The 15,046-nt window shown below is 30.3% G+C and overlaps 2 protein-coding genes across 3 annotated transcripts; both read left to right on the top strand.

The window, feature by feature from the left end:
* Positions 1–2,017: 2,017 nt before the first annotated feature.
* Positions 2,018–8,169, top strand: LOC135133847 (uncharacterized). Its single transcript, XM_064062366.1, has 10 exons — positions 2,018–2,338; positions 2,388–2,800; positions 2,853–2,963; positions 3,014–3,116; positions 3,165–3,317; positions 6,721–6,873; positions 6,923–7,335; positions 7,388–7,498; positions 7,549–7,651; positions 7,700–8,169. The coding sequence occupies exons 1-10, from the start codon at positions 2,188–2,190 to the stop codon at positions 7,852–7,854; spliced, it is 1,866 nt and encodes a 621-aa protein (XP_063918436.1). The 5' UTR covers positions 2,018–2,187; the 3' UTR covers positions 7,855–8,169.
* LOC135133466 (uncharacterized) lies at positions 3,315–6,721 on the top strand. 2 transcript variants are annotated; one of them, XM_064061878.1, is made up of 7 exons: positions 3,315–4,081; positions 4,313–4,470; positions 4,520–4,933; positions 4,991–5,101; positions 5,152–5,254; positions 5,303–5,540; positions 6,553–6,721. In XM_064061878.1, the coding sequence occupies exons 3-6, from the start codon at positions 4,562–4,564 to the stop codon at positions 5,455–5,457; spliced, it is 741 nt and encodes a 246-aa protein (XP_063917948.1). In that variant the 5' UTR covers positions 3,315–4,081; positions 4,313–4,470; positions 4,520–4,561; the 3' UTR covers positions 5,458–5,540; positions 6,553–6,721. The 2 variants fall into 2 exon arrangements, with proteins under 2 accessions (XP_063917948.1, XP_063917949.1); XM_064061879.1 differs by having other exon boundaries at positions 4,603–4,933.
* Positions 8,170–15,046: the final 6,877 nt, after the last annotated feature.

The following is a 15,046-nucleotide window of genomic DNA, read 5'->3' on the forward strand; positions in this document are numbered from 1 at the left end:
AGGTCAGCATCACCTTCCCGAAATCTTAGGTAAGCAAACGATAAACTCGTATTTCACTGTTAATTAATAAATTTATAGATGACAAACGTGTGCAAAATTTTCTAATCTTGAATAAATGTAATGTGGAAAAAGCAAAAAAAAAATATAGACAATTATTACAGTTTCCGAAATCAGGTACCTGATTTAACCGAAAATATGAATCCTCGTTGCTCAAACATAAAAGAAGTGAATAAGCTAATATACCATGTACCCTTACCAAAAATGACCAAGGATATGTACAGAGTGTTCCTGCAGAAATACCGAATTAAAGACAAAGTGGGGCAAATTGATCCCTATGACCTACTTAAAATGGCTTACAACTTGCATGAAATTCGATTGAAAGAAGATGTTATGTGTGGAGATGTGATCATTTTTGACTTAGAAGGAACATCCATGCGTTTATTGTTAAAACTAACACCAGTTTTTTTATATACACAAATAAATAACAAAATGATAACATTTTTTTTCTTACAGAAAATATTTTCTCTTCCACTGAAGGGTATGTACAATTGTACATAATTAATACTGTCCCTTACGTCAGCACACTACTAGCTGTTTTTAAGACTCTCGTTAAACCTAAATTATTTGCAAGGGTAAGGGACGTACTTTAAAAGGAACAATTAATTTATTTTTAGGAATTTAGGTTCATGTGTGTAACGACGCGAATATTTTAAAAGAGCACTTTCCTTTAGAAATGTTACCAAGGGATTACGGTGGCACCGAGAAGTCAGTCGACGAATTGCATGGTACCGATAACATTTTAGTTTAGAGTACTTTTTGATTTGAGTTTTTAGAATTATGCGAACTAAAGCTTCAAGAATATCAAGATCGTTTCGATCTACTGGATAAATTGAGAGTGAATGAAAGTTTAAGGCCAGCCATACTTGAAAATGAAAACGACGAATTTTTGGGATATCATGGCAATTTTAGAAAGTTAAACATTGACTAACATTTATTTTGCACTTTATAGAAATATTGTTTTCCATGGATATACTCGTATATGTAATAAGGGAATTTGTTAATTGCAAATTTAGTAAGTTTAAAATAATTTTACTGCATGTTGATATCTAGCTGGTCATGCTGTAGATTATTATTAGATAGTTTTCTTGAAAAGTTCGCTTCAAAAATACCTCAGATTTAATATAATTCTAATTATACTGCGACTGCTGGAAAATTACTGAGATTGAAATTATTTTGGATACAATTAATCCCAGTGTTCGATCATTTTACACATAATCAAAGACAGCCTCTACGGTCTTGTGTGTTTCGTTTTATTTGGACAATCCTGTATATAAAGTAAATGTTGCAGAAAAACCGGTTTCAGCTAAACAATTTAAAAATGTATTTAATGGTTCTCTCAAAAGTTGATCAATGGTTCGTGTTGTCTTCAAACCTTTTGAGCCTTCTGCTCTTCATAAAGTAAAAAACAATGACAAAACACACGCAAAATTTGCAGAAGATTAATGGATATGTCAAAGTTAGTTATTTGATATTTTAATATTTTGGCACTTTTTTGTCAACTGTTTTTCAACTAAAGAACAATTTAAACGTAAAGTATATAAACAAAAAAGTCTAGTTTAGAAATCTGTCCTAGAATATTCGTTCGTGTGGAAGTTAGATACACCATAATTATATAATTTTCCTATCAGAACTGACGCCAAGTTTTGCTGCCAATAACAAAACGATAACATTTTCTTTCCTGAAGAAGTGAAAATGCGTTTTAAATGGAAAATTAATATATTCTTAAATAATTAGTAATATAATATATATTAATTTTACACAAATTTATGTAAATTTATATTTTTTTTTTTGTTGATACCCAGATATTTGTACGATAAAAACAACTTACGAGAAATATCTTATTGCATAACCAGATGTGTAATCATATCGAAATTTATATTTTAGAATTTGAACTCACTGAAAAGTATACCTGTGTGGTGTCAGAATTTGTCGACTTCTCAATTTTTCGATTTTTCAGGTTTTCAAATTTTCATTTATTCGAATTTTTAAATTCACGATTTTTCGACTTCGACGTCATTGTTGTTAACCTTGTTTGTAATTACGCACAGTGAAGCCTCCAAAACTAAACTAAAAACAAAAAACCTGTTTTATTAATAGTTTTAATTCCCTCACTTCATAAAGTAAAACATGCCTAAACACACAGAACTATTTTCTGTCCAAAGCAACGCTCTGAGTTCAATTGTAAAAGTATACAATAAAACTGAAGAATCGTTGGCTGAAGATGTCCTAAACTTAAAAAAATGGATGAAAGATCAGCATCACCTTCCCGAAATTTTAGGTAAGCAAACGATAAACTCGTATTTCACTGTTAATTAATAAATTTTCAGATGACAAAAGTGTGCAAAATTTTTTAATCTTAAATAAATGTAACATAGAAAAAGCAAAAGCTAAAATTGACATGTACTACACCTTTCGAAGTCAGGTACCTGATATGGTCAAAAATATCAATCCTCGTTGTTCAATCATGAAAGAAGTGGCAACGCTAGTATACCTTGTATTCTTACCAAAAATGACCAAGGATATGTACAGAGTATTTGTGGCTAAATGCCGAACTAAAGACAAACTGGACCAAATTGATCTCTACGACGTACTTAAAATGGCTGCTAACTTGCAAGAAATAAGGTTAAAAGAAGATATCATGTTCGGAGATGTGATCATTTTTGATTTAGAAGGGACTTCCGTACGTTTTTTGTCAAAACTGACACCAACTTTTCTGATGACATTCATAACTTTGTATAAAGTGAGTACCTATACAAAGAAATAACAAAGTGATAACATTTTCCTTCTTACAGAAAGTATATTCTCTTCCACTGAAAGGTGTGTACTTGATTAATAGTGTCCCTTACGTGGAAACGATACTAACCATCGTCAAGGCTCTCGTCACACCTAAATTATTCGGAAGGGTAAGAGAACTACTTTAAAAGGAACAATTAATTTATTTTGAGGAATTCAGATTCATGTGTGCAAAGACGCGAATATTTTAAAGGAGCACTTTCCTTTAGAGATGTTACCTAAGGATTACGGTGGTACCGAAAAGTCAATCGAGGAATTGCATGGTACTGACAACATTTTAGTTTGCAATCTTTTTTGATTCGAATTTGTAGAATTATACCCCCTTAAGTATCAAGAATATCAAGACCGTTTCGATCTCCTGGATAAATTGAGAGTGAATGAGAGTTTAAGGCCAGCCAGACTTGCAGACGGAAACGACGAATTTTTGGGATATCATGGCAATTTTAAAAAGTTAGAGATTGACTAACACTTATTTTGTACTTTATCCAAAGATTATTTGCCTTGCTTAGTATGACATCTGTATAATGAGGGTACAATTAGTTTATTGAAAATTTATGTATTTTAAAATCATTTTATTGCATGTTGATATTTAGGTAGCCACGCTGTAGATTATTATTTATTAGATAGTTTTCTTGAAAGGTTCACTTCAAATATGTCTCGAACTGCTGAAAATTAAAAATTAATGACAGTGAGATTATTTTGGATACAATGGAACTCAGTGTAATTAACCTAAATATGTATAACGAAGAAAGGAAAAAATATATAAAAAGTAAATGCTGTATGGATCATAGATGTGAAGAATCTGCTTTAGCTAACAGACTACAAAATTTATATAATGGTACACTCAAAAGTTCATCAACGATTCGAGTTATCTTTAAACTTTTTAAGCCATCTGCACCCCATAAGGTAAAAAATAATAACAAAACACCCTAAATCATTTCATAACCAAAACGACGCTCTGAGTTGAGATGTGCAAGTTTTCAACAAAACTGAAGAATCAATTTTTCGATATTTCAGATTTACGATATTTCAGTGTTGACGTGTTTCAGTATTTTGAATCTTCAATTTTGCCATTTTTGATTTGAAGTGCATGTTTTTTAAAACATGTTTAGAGTTACCAAATGAAACTTAAATTGGAGGAATATGACGATAAACTGGAAAAACTGCCGTTAAATCAATGGAGCCTTCAAAAGCAAAACAGTTCTGAATTTTTAAGATGCAATAAAAGGTAAAAAAAGCTGCGTTGATTAAATTATTATCAGAATATTTAGGACAAAATCAATGGCATTGTTGTTGACCTTGTTTGTAATTATGCACTATGCAACTAGAAAAACGAAAAAGAAATTAATTGACGTAAAATATCAGACATGAAAAACCCGTTTTACCTATAAATTTTTTCAAAAATTCCTTTATTAACATTCAATCAACTCCAAAACCATTAATCCTCTCACTTCATAAGGTAAAACATGCCTAAAGACACAGAACTATTTTCTGTCCAAAGCAACGCTCTGAGTTCAATTCTAAAAGTATACGACAAAACTGAAGAATCGTTGGCTGAAGATGTCCTAAACTTAAAAGACTGGATGAAAGGTCAGCATCACCTTCCCGAAATCTTAAGTAAGCAAACGATAAACTCGTATTTCACTGTTAATTAATAAATTTATAGATGACAAACGTGTGCAAAATTTTCTAATCTTAAATAAATGTAATGTGGAAAAAGCAAAAAAAAAATATAGACAATTATTACAGTTTCCGAAGTCAGGTACCTGATTTAGCCGAAAATATGAATCCTCGTTGCTCAAACATAAAAGAAGTGGATAAGCTAATATACCATGTACCCTTACCAAAAATGACCAAGGATATGTACAGAGTGTTCCTGCAGAAATACCGAATTAAAGACAAAGTGGGGCAAATTGATCCCTATGACCTACTTAAAATGGCTTACAACTTGCATGAAATTCGATTGAAAGAAGATGTTATGTGTGGAGATGTGATCATTTTTGACTTAAAAGGAACATCCATGCGTTTATTGTCAAAACTAACACCAGCTTTTCTCGTGACAGTCATCACTTTGTATAAGGTGGGTATCGTATATACACAAATAAATAACAAAATGATAACATTTTCTTTCTTACAGAAAATATTTTCTCTTCCACTGAAGGGTCTGTACATAATTAATATTGTCCCTTACGTCAGCACACTACTATCTGTTTTTAAGACTCTCGTTAAACCTAAATTATTTGCAAGGGTAAGGGACGTACTTTAAAAGGAACAATTAATTTATTTTTAGGAATTTAGGTTCATGTGTGTAACGATGCGAATATTTTAAAGGAGCACTTTCCTTTAGAAATGTTAGCAAGGGATTACGGTGGCACCGAGAAGTCAGTCGACGAATTGCATGGTACCGATAACATTTTAATTTAGAGTACTTTTTGATTTGAGTTTTTAGAATTATGCGAACTAAAGCTTCAAGAATATCAAGATCGTTTCGATCTACTGGATAAATTGAGAGTGAATGAAAGTTTAAGGCCAGCCATACTTGAAAATGAAGACGACGAATTTTTGGGATATCATGGCAATTTTAGAAAGTTAAACATTGACTAACATTTATTTTGCACTTTATCGAAATATTTTTTTTCCATGGATATATATGTAATAAGGGTAGAATTACCTAATTGCAAATTTAAGTAAGTTTAAAATAATTTTACTGCATGTTGATATCTAGCTGGTCATGCTGTAGATTATTATTAGATAGTTTTCTTGAAAAGTTCGCTTCAAAAATACCTCAGATTTAATATAATTCTAATTATACTGCGACTGCTGGAAAATTACTGAGATTGAAATTATTTTGGATACAATTAATCCCAGTGTTCGATCATTTTACACATAATCAAAGACAGCCTCTACGGTCCCGTCTGTTTCGTTTTATTTGGACAATCCTGTATATAAAGTAAATGTTGCAGTATTACATCTATGAGATATGAAAAACCGGTTTCAGCTAAACAACTTAAAAATGTATTTAATGGTTCTCTCAAAAGTTGATCAATGGTTCGTGTTGTCTTCAAATCTTTTAAGCCTTCTGCTCTTCATAAAGGAAAAAACAATGACAAAACACACGCAAAATTTGCAGGAGATTAATGGATATGTCAAAGTTAGTTATTTAAAATTTTAATATTTTGGCACTTTTTTGTCAACTGTTTTTCAACTAAAGAACAATTTAAACGTAAAGTATCTAAACAGAAAAGTCCAGTTTAGAAATCTGTCCTAGAATATTCGTTCGTGTGGAAGTTAGATACACCATAATTATATAATTTTCCTATCAGAACTGACGCCAAGTTTTACTGCCAATAACAAAACAATTCTTCTTCTTTCCTAAAGAAGTGAAAATGCGCTTTAAATGGAAAATTAATCTATTCTTAAATAATTAGTAATATAATATATTATATATTAATTTTATACAAATTTATGTAAATTTATATTTTTTTTTTTGTTTGTTGATACCCAGATATTTGTACGATAAAAACAACTTATGAGAAATATATTATTGCATAACCAGATGTGTAATCATATAGAAATTTATATTTTAGAATTTGAACTCACTGAAAAGTATACCTGTCTGACGGGGATCCATTTTAAATGTTTTGCTATTCTTAAATTTTAAAAAGAATTTGTCGACTTCTCAATTTTTCGATTTTTCAGGTTTTCAAATTTTCATTTATTCGAATTTTTAAATTCACGATTTTTCGACTTCGACGTTATTGTTGTTAACCTTGTTTGTAATTATGCACAGTGAAGCCTCCAAAACTAAACTAAACACAAAAAACCTGTTCTATTAAAAGTTTTAATTCCCTCACTTCATAAAGTAAAACATGCCTAAACACACAGAAATATTTTCTGTCCAAAGCAACGCTCTGAGTTCAATTGTAAAAGTATACAATAAAACTGAAGAATCGTTGGCTGAAGATGTCCTAAACTTAAAAAAATGGATGAAAGATCAGCATCACCTTCCCGAAATTTTAGGTAAGCAAACGATAAACTCGTATTTCACTGTTAATTAATAAATTTTCAGATGACAAAAGTGTGCAAAATTTTTTAATCTTAAATAAATGTAACAAAGAAAAAGCAAAAGCTAAAATTGACATGTACTACACCTTTCGAAGTCAGGTACCTGATATGGTCAAAAATATCAATCCTCGTTGTTCAATCATGAAAGAAGTGGCAACGCTAGTATACCTTGTATTCTTACCAAAAATGACCAAGGATATGTACAGAGTATTTGTGGCTAAATGCCGAACTAAAGACAAACTGGACCAAATTGATCTCTACGACGCACTTAAAATGGCTGCTAACTTGCAAGAAATAAGGTTAAAAGAAGATATCATGTTCGGAGATGTGATAATTTTTGACTTAGAAGGGACTTCCGTACGTTACTTGTTAAAACTGACACCAACTTTTCTTATGACATTCATAAATTTGTATACAGTGAGTACCTAAACAAATAAGTAACAAAATGATAACATTTTCTTTGTTACAGAAAGTATATTCTCTTCCAGTGAAGGGTGTGTACTTAATTAATAGTGTCCCTTACGTGGACACGCTACTAAGCATCATCAAGGCTCTCGTCTCACCTAAAATATTCGAAAGGGTAAGAAGTGTACTTCCAAACGAACAATTAATTTATTTTGAGGAATTTAGATTCATGTGTCTAAAGACGCGAATATTTTAAAGGAGCACTTTCCTTTAGAGATGTTACCAAGGGATTACGGTGGTACCGAAAAGTCAATCGAGGAATTGCATGGTACTGACAACATTTTAGTTTGCAATATTTTTTGATTCGAATTTGTAGAATTATACCCCCTTAAGTATCAAGAATATCAAGACCGTTTCGATCTCCTGGATAAATTGAGAGTGAATGAGAGTTTAAGGCCAGCCAGACTTGCAGACGAAAACGACGAATTTTTGGGATATCATGGCAATTTTAAAACGTTAAACATTGACTAAAATTTATTTTGCACTTTATCGAAATATTGTTTTCCATGCTTATTATCCGTTCATGAAAATCTAGTGAGTTTGTTGGTATTCGATGCAGAAGAACAAAAATTCCCTGAACTTTTTTCGTTAGGTTATGTTTTATTAGATTAAGGGTTTAAAAATATGTCAGAAATATAAATAAACATTTGACATCTGACAAAATTAAAACATTTGTAGAAAAGTGGCAATCCAGCTTAAAGCAAATGTCAATCAGACTACTGACAGACAAAAAACTAAATCATCAAATCAGTTTATCCAACTTAAAGAAAAAATATCAAAACCTACTGTACTATATAAAGATCGTGAATGGATAATACTTACTCGTATTATGTTTGGTTTATGATAAGTATTGTGGCGACTGAAAAACTGCAATCAGTGAGATTATTTCAGACAAAATAATGCCATTGTTGTTAATCTTGTTTGTAATTATACACAGTGGAACTTCAGTCGAAAAATTTATCATAACTAAGACGAACCAAAAAGTCATTAAATGACGTAATATATCATACGTGAGAAACCTGTTTTATCTAGACGATACGAAATTTCTTTGATGCAACTCTTAAAAGTTCTTCATTAGTAGTCGATGAACTCCAAAACGATCACTTCATAAGGTAAAACATACCAAAAGACAAAGAATTATTTTATCTCTGAGTTCAATTGTGAGAGTGTTCAACAAAACTGAGGAATTATTGGCCGAATTTTAAAAAACTGGAAGAAAGATCAGCAACCTTCCCGCAATTTTGGGTAAGCAAACGATAAATTCGTATTTGACTGATAACACAATTATGTGATAAATCTGTAGATGATAAAACAAGCAAAATTTTCTAGTCTTAAATAAATGTAACGCAGAACAAGCAAAAGAAAAAATAGAAAACATGAAAGACGTGGGGAAACTAAAGTACCATGTAGCCTTACCAAAAATGACCAAGGATATGTACAGAGTGTTCGTGGAAAAATACCCACTTAAAGACAAACTGGAGCAAATTGATCCCTATGACCTGCTTAGAATAAGTTTTAACTTGTATAAAGTCACCACCAATTACACCAGCTTTTCTTTCTCATTCATAGCTTTGTATAAAGTGAGTAGGTACATAAACAAATAAATGACAAAACGATAACATGCTGGAAAATTACCGACAGTGTAGTTAACCTTGATATAAAAAAAACCCTGCATCAAAAAATTAATTATAATGAGGAAAAAAATATATAAAAAGTGTTATAGATGTGAAAAACCTGTTTTGCCTAACAAATTTCAAAATTGATTTAATCGTACTCTAAAAAGTCATCTGCATTTCATAAGGTAAAAAACAGTGACAAAAAACACTAAATTATTTCGTGTATTAGTTGAATGGTTTCTTTACTGCCAGATGAACTTTGACTAACTTAACTTGCATCTCTGAAGAGATATTCAGCACCTTTGAGAGCATGAATTAACTGGATGTCATTTATCTTGACTATTCTAAAGCATTTGATACAGTTAATCACGAACTGCTACTTTTTAAACTATCAAGTCTAGGTCTATCTGAATCAATGACAAAATTTTTGCCTCGTACTTGAGTAGGTGAATTTTGCCATCTCCAGACCATTATACAGGAGAGACCTCTGGTGTTCCCCAAGGGTCCACTCTTGTCATGTTTTATTTTCGGATAAATTTAAAGGAATATGGTGTTTTGCTGCTGGATGAACCTGAAAAAATCTTTTGAGCTTTCAGTGTTTTATTTTTCAAGAATTTGAAAAAGTCTTGAGTGCCGCACTGTTTGGGTACCCATGGTATTATTTTGGGAGTCCATGGCGATTTTTTTTGTAAATTGATTAAGAATTTTGAAGGACTTTGTGTTCGATTTTCCGAAAATTCTGAGCTGACCTGTTTTTGAGTCAATTTTGGGACACCGTTTTTTTTTGGAAAAATTTAAAACAATCTTGAGATTCTAGGTATTCCTGTTTGGAAAAAATATGAAGGTGCTTTGGAGCCTCCAATGTCTTCTCTTATAATAATTTAATTAAATTTCTTAGGATACGTTATTTAAGTCATAACTCATTTGCCAAATCAGTCTTATCTTAGCAGGTAGTAGCCCCGCCCACCCACCCTCACTTTTCTTAGAGAATATGTCATTTGCCAAAGTCAGTGTTATCTTAGCAGCTACGGCAACAAAAAAAAGAGAGTAAAAACAAAGAGAAAAGAGCGATTAAAAAATGATACAAAAGACCACAAAAATGTGACGGAGAGATAGAAAGTTAGCGACAAAAACAAAGATGACGAAAAAGCGACAATAATAAAATAAGAAATAGTCGGAGGGAAAGAGGGAAAGAGGTGATAAATAGCCGACTAATAATAAATAATTAAAAAAAGAGACGGAAAGATGATATAAACTCAACACAAAACGTGGCAAAAAAACTGAGGAAAAAAGATGATAAACAAAGGGACAAAAAAAATAATTAAAAATGAAGGTTACAAACAAGCGATTAAAAAGGCACAATAACACATTATTAAAAAATGCGATTAAAAAAACGATGTAAACTTTGATACATAAAGTGACAAAGAATACAGATAAACAAGGGGACAAAAAAACGACAAAACTGCAATAAAGTAATGGACAAAACACGCAATAAAAACTAATAAAAAACCTATAAATAAACCTAGAAATAAAAGGCTGCAGAAAAAGTGGTTAAAAAAGCACAAAAAAGCTATTATTATTATTACTATTAATATATTCATATCATTATTATTATACAAAAACACGACAAAAGAAGCCAAACAGAAAAAAAGGGTCTATAAAAACATCGATTAAAAAGTATAAAAAAATGGAACACATAAAGACTACAAAAAAACCTGAAGAAAGAAGCCAGAATCCATGTCAAAAAGACCTAAAAAATAATAAAAAAGCGACAAAATGCTAAAAAAATTACCATCAAATATACAAAAAATAAAAAACAACCAAAAAAATGAAGAACAAAAAAGAGATGGCAAAACACGATAAGAAAAGATCACTAGCCATATCTGAAAAACTGCTACAAGAAAAGTTAAAAAGAGACAAAAAACGACACAAAAAGCCAGCAGACAAAAAGAGGTATTAAAAAAAAAATAAAATGGAACAAAAAAAGCAATAACAAAACGTTTTACAAAAATACTACAAAAAAGGCGATAAACAGGCAATGAAATCTTAAAATCAATAAAAATGCAACAAAATATGTCACAAAAAATTACGATAAAAAACGACAAAAAATGCAGCTATTAAGAAATTTTAAAAAAATTCTAGACAGAGTTGACATATCAAATATCGAAAAATTGTAAAATCGAGAAATCAAATATGAAAAAATCAAAATAAATCTACAATTAAAAAATCGAGAAATTGGATAATGGGATAATTGAAAAATTTTAGATATCGAAGTTAAAAACGGTCGAAAAATTGAAGAATCTAAAGTTTAAAAAACTAAAAGTTGAAAATCCAATCAGTAAAAAGTCGAGAAATTGAAAAATCCAGAACTCGAAAAGTCGAAATACTACAAATTCCAAAACTCAAATGTTGAAAAATTGAAAAATACAGGAAAAAATTGAAGAATCCAAAATCTAAAAAATCACAAAATTGAAGTAATATCCAAAAATTGGGAAATTAAAAAATTGAAAAATTGAGAAATCGAAATGTCAAACAAGCAAAGTCGAAAAATCGCAAACTTAAAAAATCAAAAACCTGAAAAATCCTCAAATCGAAAAATCGAAACTCGACAAATAAAAAAATTGGAAAATCAAAAAACCGCAAATCGAAACATCGAAAAATTCAAAAACTGAGACATCGAGAAGTCGAAAAATCAAAAGAACAAGAAATTGGGAAGTCGAAAAGTCGAGAAGTAGAAAAATTGAAAAACTGAGAAACCGAAATCGGCCAAAATCAAAAAATCGAGACGTTAAAAATGGAAAAATTGATATAAATCGAGAGATTGAACAATCAAAACATCAAAACAACCGAATCTTAATAGATCGAGATGTCAAAAAATTGAATAATCGAAAATTTAAAAATTCGGAAAATTGAAAAATAAATATATACTCGTAGGAGAACTGAAAACTGGAGAAGTCGGAAAAACTAGAATTTTAAAGACTGAAATATTAAAATATCGAAAAGTTGAAATATTGAGAAATCGAAATATGAAAGAGTCGAAAAGTTGAAAAATCTAAAGTTCAAAAAACGAAAAACTGAATATCCAAAAAATAAAAAATCGAAAAATCCAGAAGTCGAAAGATCTAAAAGCGAGATATTGAAAAATGCCAAAACTGAATGAAATAACCAAAAATTGAGAAATTAAAAAAATGGAAAATTGAAAATTTAGCAACGTCAAAATTTGAAAAAACAGTAATCAAAAGAACGACAAATCGAGGAGTCGAAAATCGAGAAGTCGAAAAATTGAAAAATCTAAAGTTTAAAAAACGAAAAACAGAAAATCAAAAAATAAAAAATTGAAAAATCGAAAAATCCAAAAGTCGAAAAATAGAAAAGTCGAAGAAACGAAGTACTGAAAAACGCCAAAATTGAAAGAAACATCCAAAAATTGAGAAATTAAAAAAGTGGAAAATCGAGAAATCGAAAACCAAAAAAGCAAAGTCGAAAAATCGAAAAATTGAAGAACTAAAAAATCGAAACTTGGAGAAGTCGAGAAATGGGAAAATCAAAAATAGATTAATTGAAAAATCGGAAAACTGAAAATTTAGCAACGTCAAAATTTAAAAAACTGAAAAATCAAAAAATCGAGAAAACGAAAAATCTAAAATTTAAAACATTGAACAATTAAAATACCGCAAAATTGGAAAATCGAGAAATCCAAGCAGCAAAAAATCAAAAAATAAAAATTCGAAAATCTAAAATTCGAACCGACAAATGGAGAAATCAAAAAATTGAAAAATCGAAAAATTTGAAAAAAGAAAAATTGGAAAATCATAAATTTAAAAATTCGAAAATTTAAAAAATCGAAATATAGAAAAACATTTTAAAAATTGAAAAATTAAAACATCGAGAAGTTGAAAATTTGGGAAATCGAAGAATAAAACAGTCGAAAAATTGAAAAATATGAAATTTAACGAAAAATTCGAAATCCAAAAAGTAAAAAATCCAGAAAAAACTATCAAAAAATCGAAATATTGAAAAATCCTAAAATTGGAAGAAATATCCAAAAAATTGAGAAATTAAAAAATTGAAAAACTAAAATAGCAATGTCGAAAAATGGTAAGCTTAAAAAATTGGTCTAAAGAGTTTAGACAGTACTTCCCTCGCTGTCGGAAACTTGACGACTGCATGCCTATTGTGTTTTTTTTTTCTCATTACATTTTTGTAGTGGGAATTTAAAAAAAAATTGTGATGACGTCATCAACATTTTTGCAAGGACACGTATATCAGTTGGGATAGATGTAGTGTAATACTAAGAATAAAATTATTGTATTCCCAAATTTTCGGGAAAATGAATTGGGTCGTTTTGAATATTGATTTCTTATAATCAATAAAATAACGAAACAATTTACTCACGTATACGTATCAGAGACAACTGAAAATCGTGTATGTATAAACATTCTTAATTTAAGATGACAGGCGTAACAGCATACGTGAGAGTCAAACAGAGAAACTGTAAACAAAACGACCATCGGTTTTATTGCTTCGACTTCCGCTTATTATATAAAACATTGGGTTTTATTTTAATTCTTGACGGTGAAATTCACAATTAGTTCATTATAAACATGTCTATTTCACATTCGCGGAACCAAGTGAGCGCATAAAACAAATGCAGGTCTGTAATGTTAAAGTCGATGTAAATAAGCGTGCTACCCTTATGTTTCAACCGAGTTTTTCCTTTAACAAATTTTGTGTCTACCAAATTGGGTTGGTTGGGGTGTAATACTAATAATAAGGGTTGCCTTTAATTTAATCAATAAAATAAATTGACTTCATTAATTTTTTTGAACCACCTCTTAAGAAAATCTAAAAAATATTAATGGAATGATAAATCACAAGTACAAACTCATCATATTTTTTGCATTTTAGATAGGATTTATTCAGCAAAATTTAAGGGTGACGTCATCAATTTTTTTAGGAGGGATGAACAAATACATTTTGAACAAAAGTTTACCATGCTTATAATAACTTTAAAATATTCCCAAGATTTCAAAGTATTCGGTTTTGTAATTCCTGATTAAATCGATAAAATAAATTCACGCCTTCATTAATTTTTTTGAGTCACCCTGCATATGCAAATCCAAAAATATGAATGGAATGATAAATCACAAGTACAGACTCACCATATTTTGTACATTTTAGATAGGATTTATTCAGCAAAATTTTGTGGTGACGTCATAAATTTTTTAGGGGGGACGACCAAAAAAAATTCGATTAAACGCATGTGGGAAATCATAGATGAAAATCGACCAAACAAAATAAAAAAGACGATCAATAAGAACACTATTTCACCAGATACATTTAATGATTACTATGTAAATGTAGCTCAGTCTCTACTAGACAACATGAATAAAGTAAATGCAGACCCTATCACCAATATTGTTAATAAAATTAGTCTTCAACCGTTCTCTTTCAAGGAAGTCACTTATATAGAAATACGGGATATTGTTTCCTCACTTAAAAATAGCAGTAGCTATGACATATTTGGGCTAAACACACCACTAGTAAAAAATATCTTAAATATAATTGTTATTCCCTTAACAAAATTAATAAATCATTCTATTAAAGAAAACATATTCCCTGACACCTTAAAGGAAGCCTTGGTGGTACCAATTTTTAAAAAAGGAAACCCAAACGAAGTATCTAACTATCGGCCCATTGCGCTACTTCCAATCTTTTCAAAAGTAATGGAGAAATGCCTGACGAAACAAATAACTGAATACCTGGAAGAAAATAATATGTTTAGTTCGTCTCAATACGGGTTTCGCAAAACACGGAATACCATAACCGCTATCTCAAGCTTAGTAAACAATATACTAGAGACATTTGAAAATCGGGAATTCATGTGTACCACCTTCTGTGACCTAAGTAAAGCTTTCGACTGTGTCTCGCATGATATTCTGCTTAAGAAGATAAGGAAATATAACTTTTCAGAAAACAGTATCAAACTACTATCTAGCTACTTGACCAATAGACACCAGACGGTTAAAATCGAAAATGAACTATCA

The sequence above is a fragment of the Zophobas morio genome, unplaced genomic scaffold (genome assembly GCF_036711695.1).
Source record: "Zophobas morio isolate AGI-343-1 ecotype UQ-CSIRO unplaced genomic scaffold, CSIRO_AGI_Zmor_V1 ptg000022l, whole genome shotgun sequence".
Classification (NCBI taxonomy): Eukaryota; Metazoa; Arthropoda; class Insecta; order Coleoptera; family Tenebrionidae; genus Zophobas; species Zophobas morio.

Excerpts from the sequence above, each read along its gene's own strand:
- LOC135133847 (XM_064062366.1), top strand. The coding sequence starts at position 2,188 with ATGCCTAAACACACAGAACTATTTTCTGTCCAAAGCAACGCTCTGAGT. Across the intron at positions 2,964-3,013 it reads CACCTAAATTATTCGGAAGG|ATTCATGTGTGCAAAGACGC; the intron begins GTAAGAGAACTA and ends TGAGGAATTCAG. Across the intron at positions 3,318-6,720 it reads TAAAAAGTTAGAGATTGACT|ACATGCCTAAACACACAGAA; the intron begins AACACTTATTTT and ends TCATAAAGTAAA.
- LOC135133466 (XM_064061878.1), top strand. The coding sequence starts at position 4,562 with ATGTGGAAAAAGCAAAAAAAAAATATAGACAATTATTACAGTTTCCGA. Across the intron at positions 4,934-4,990 it reads CAGTCATCACTTTGTATAAG|AAAATATTTTCTCTTCCACT; the intron begins GTGGGTATCGTA and ends TCTTTCTTACAG. Across the intron at positions 5,102-5,151 it reads AACCTAAATTATTTGCAAGG|GTTCATGTGTGTAACGATGC; the intron begins GTAAGGGACGTA and ends TTAGGAATTTAG.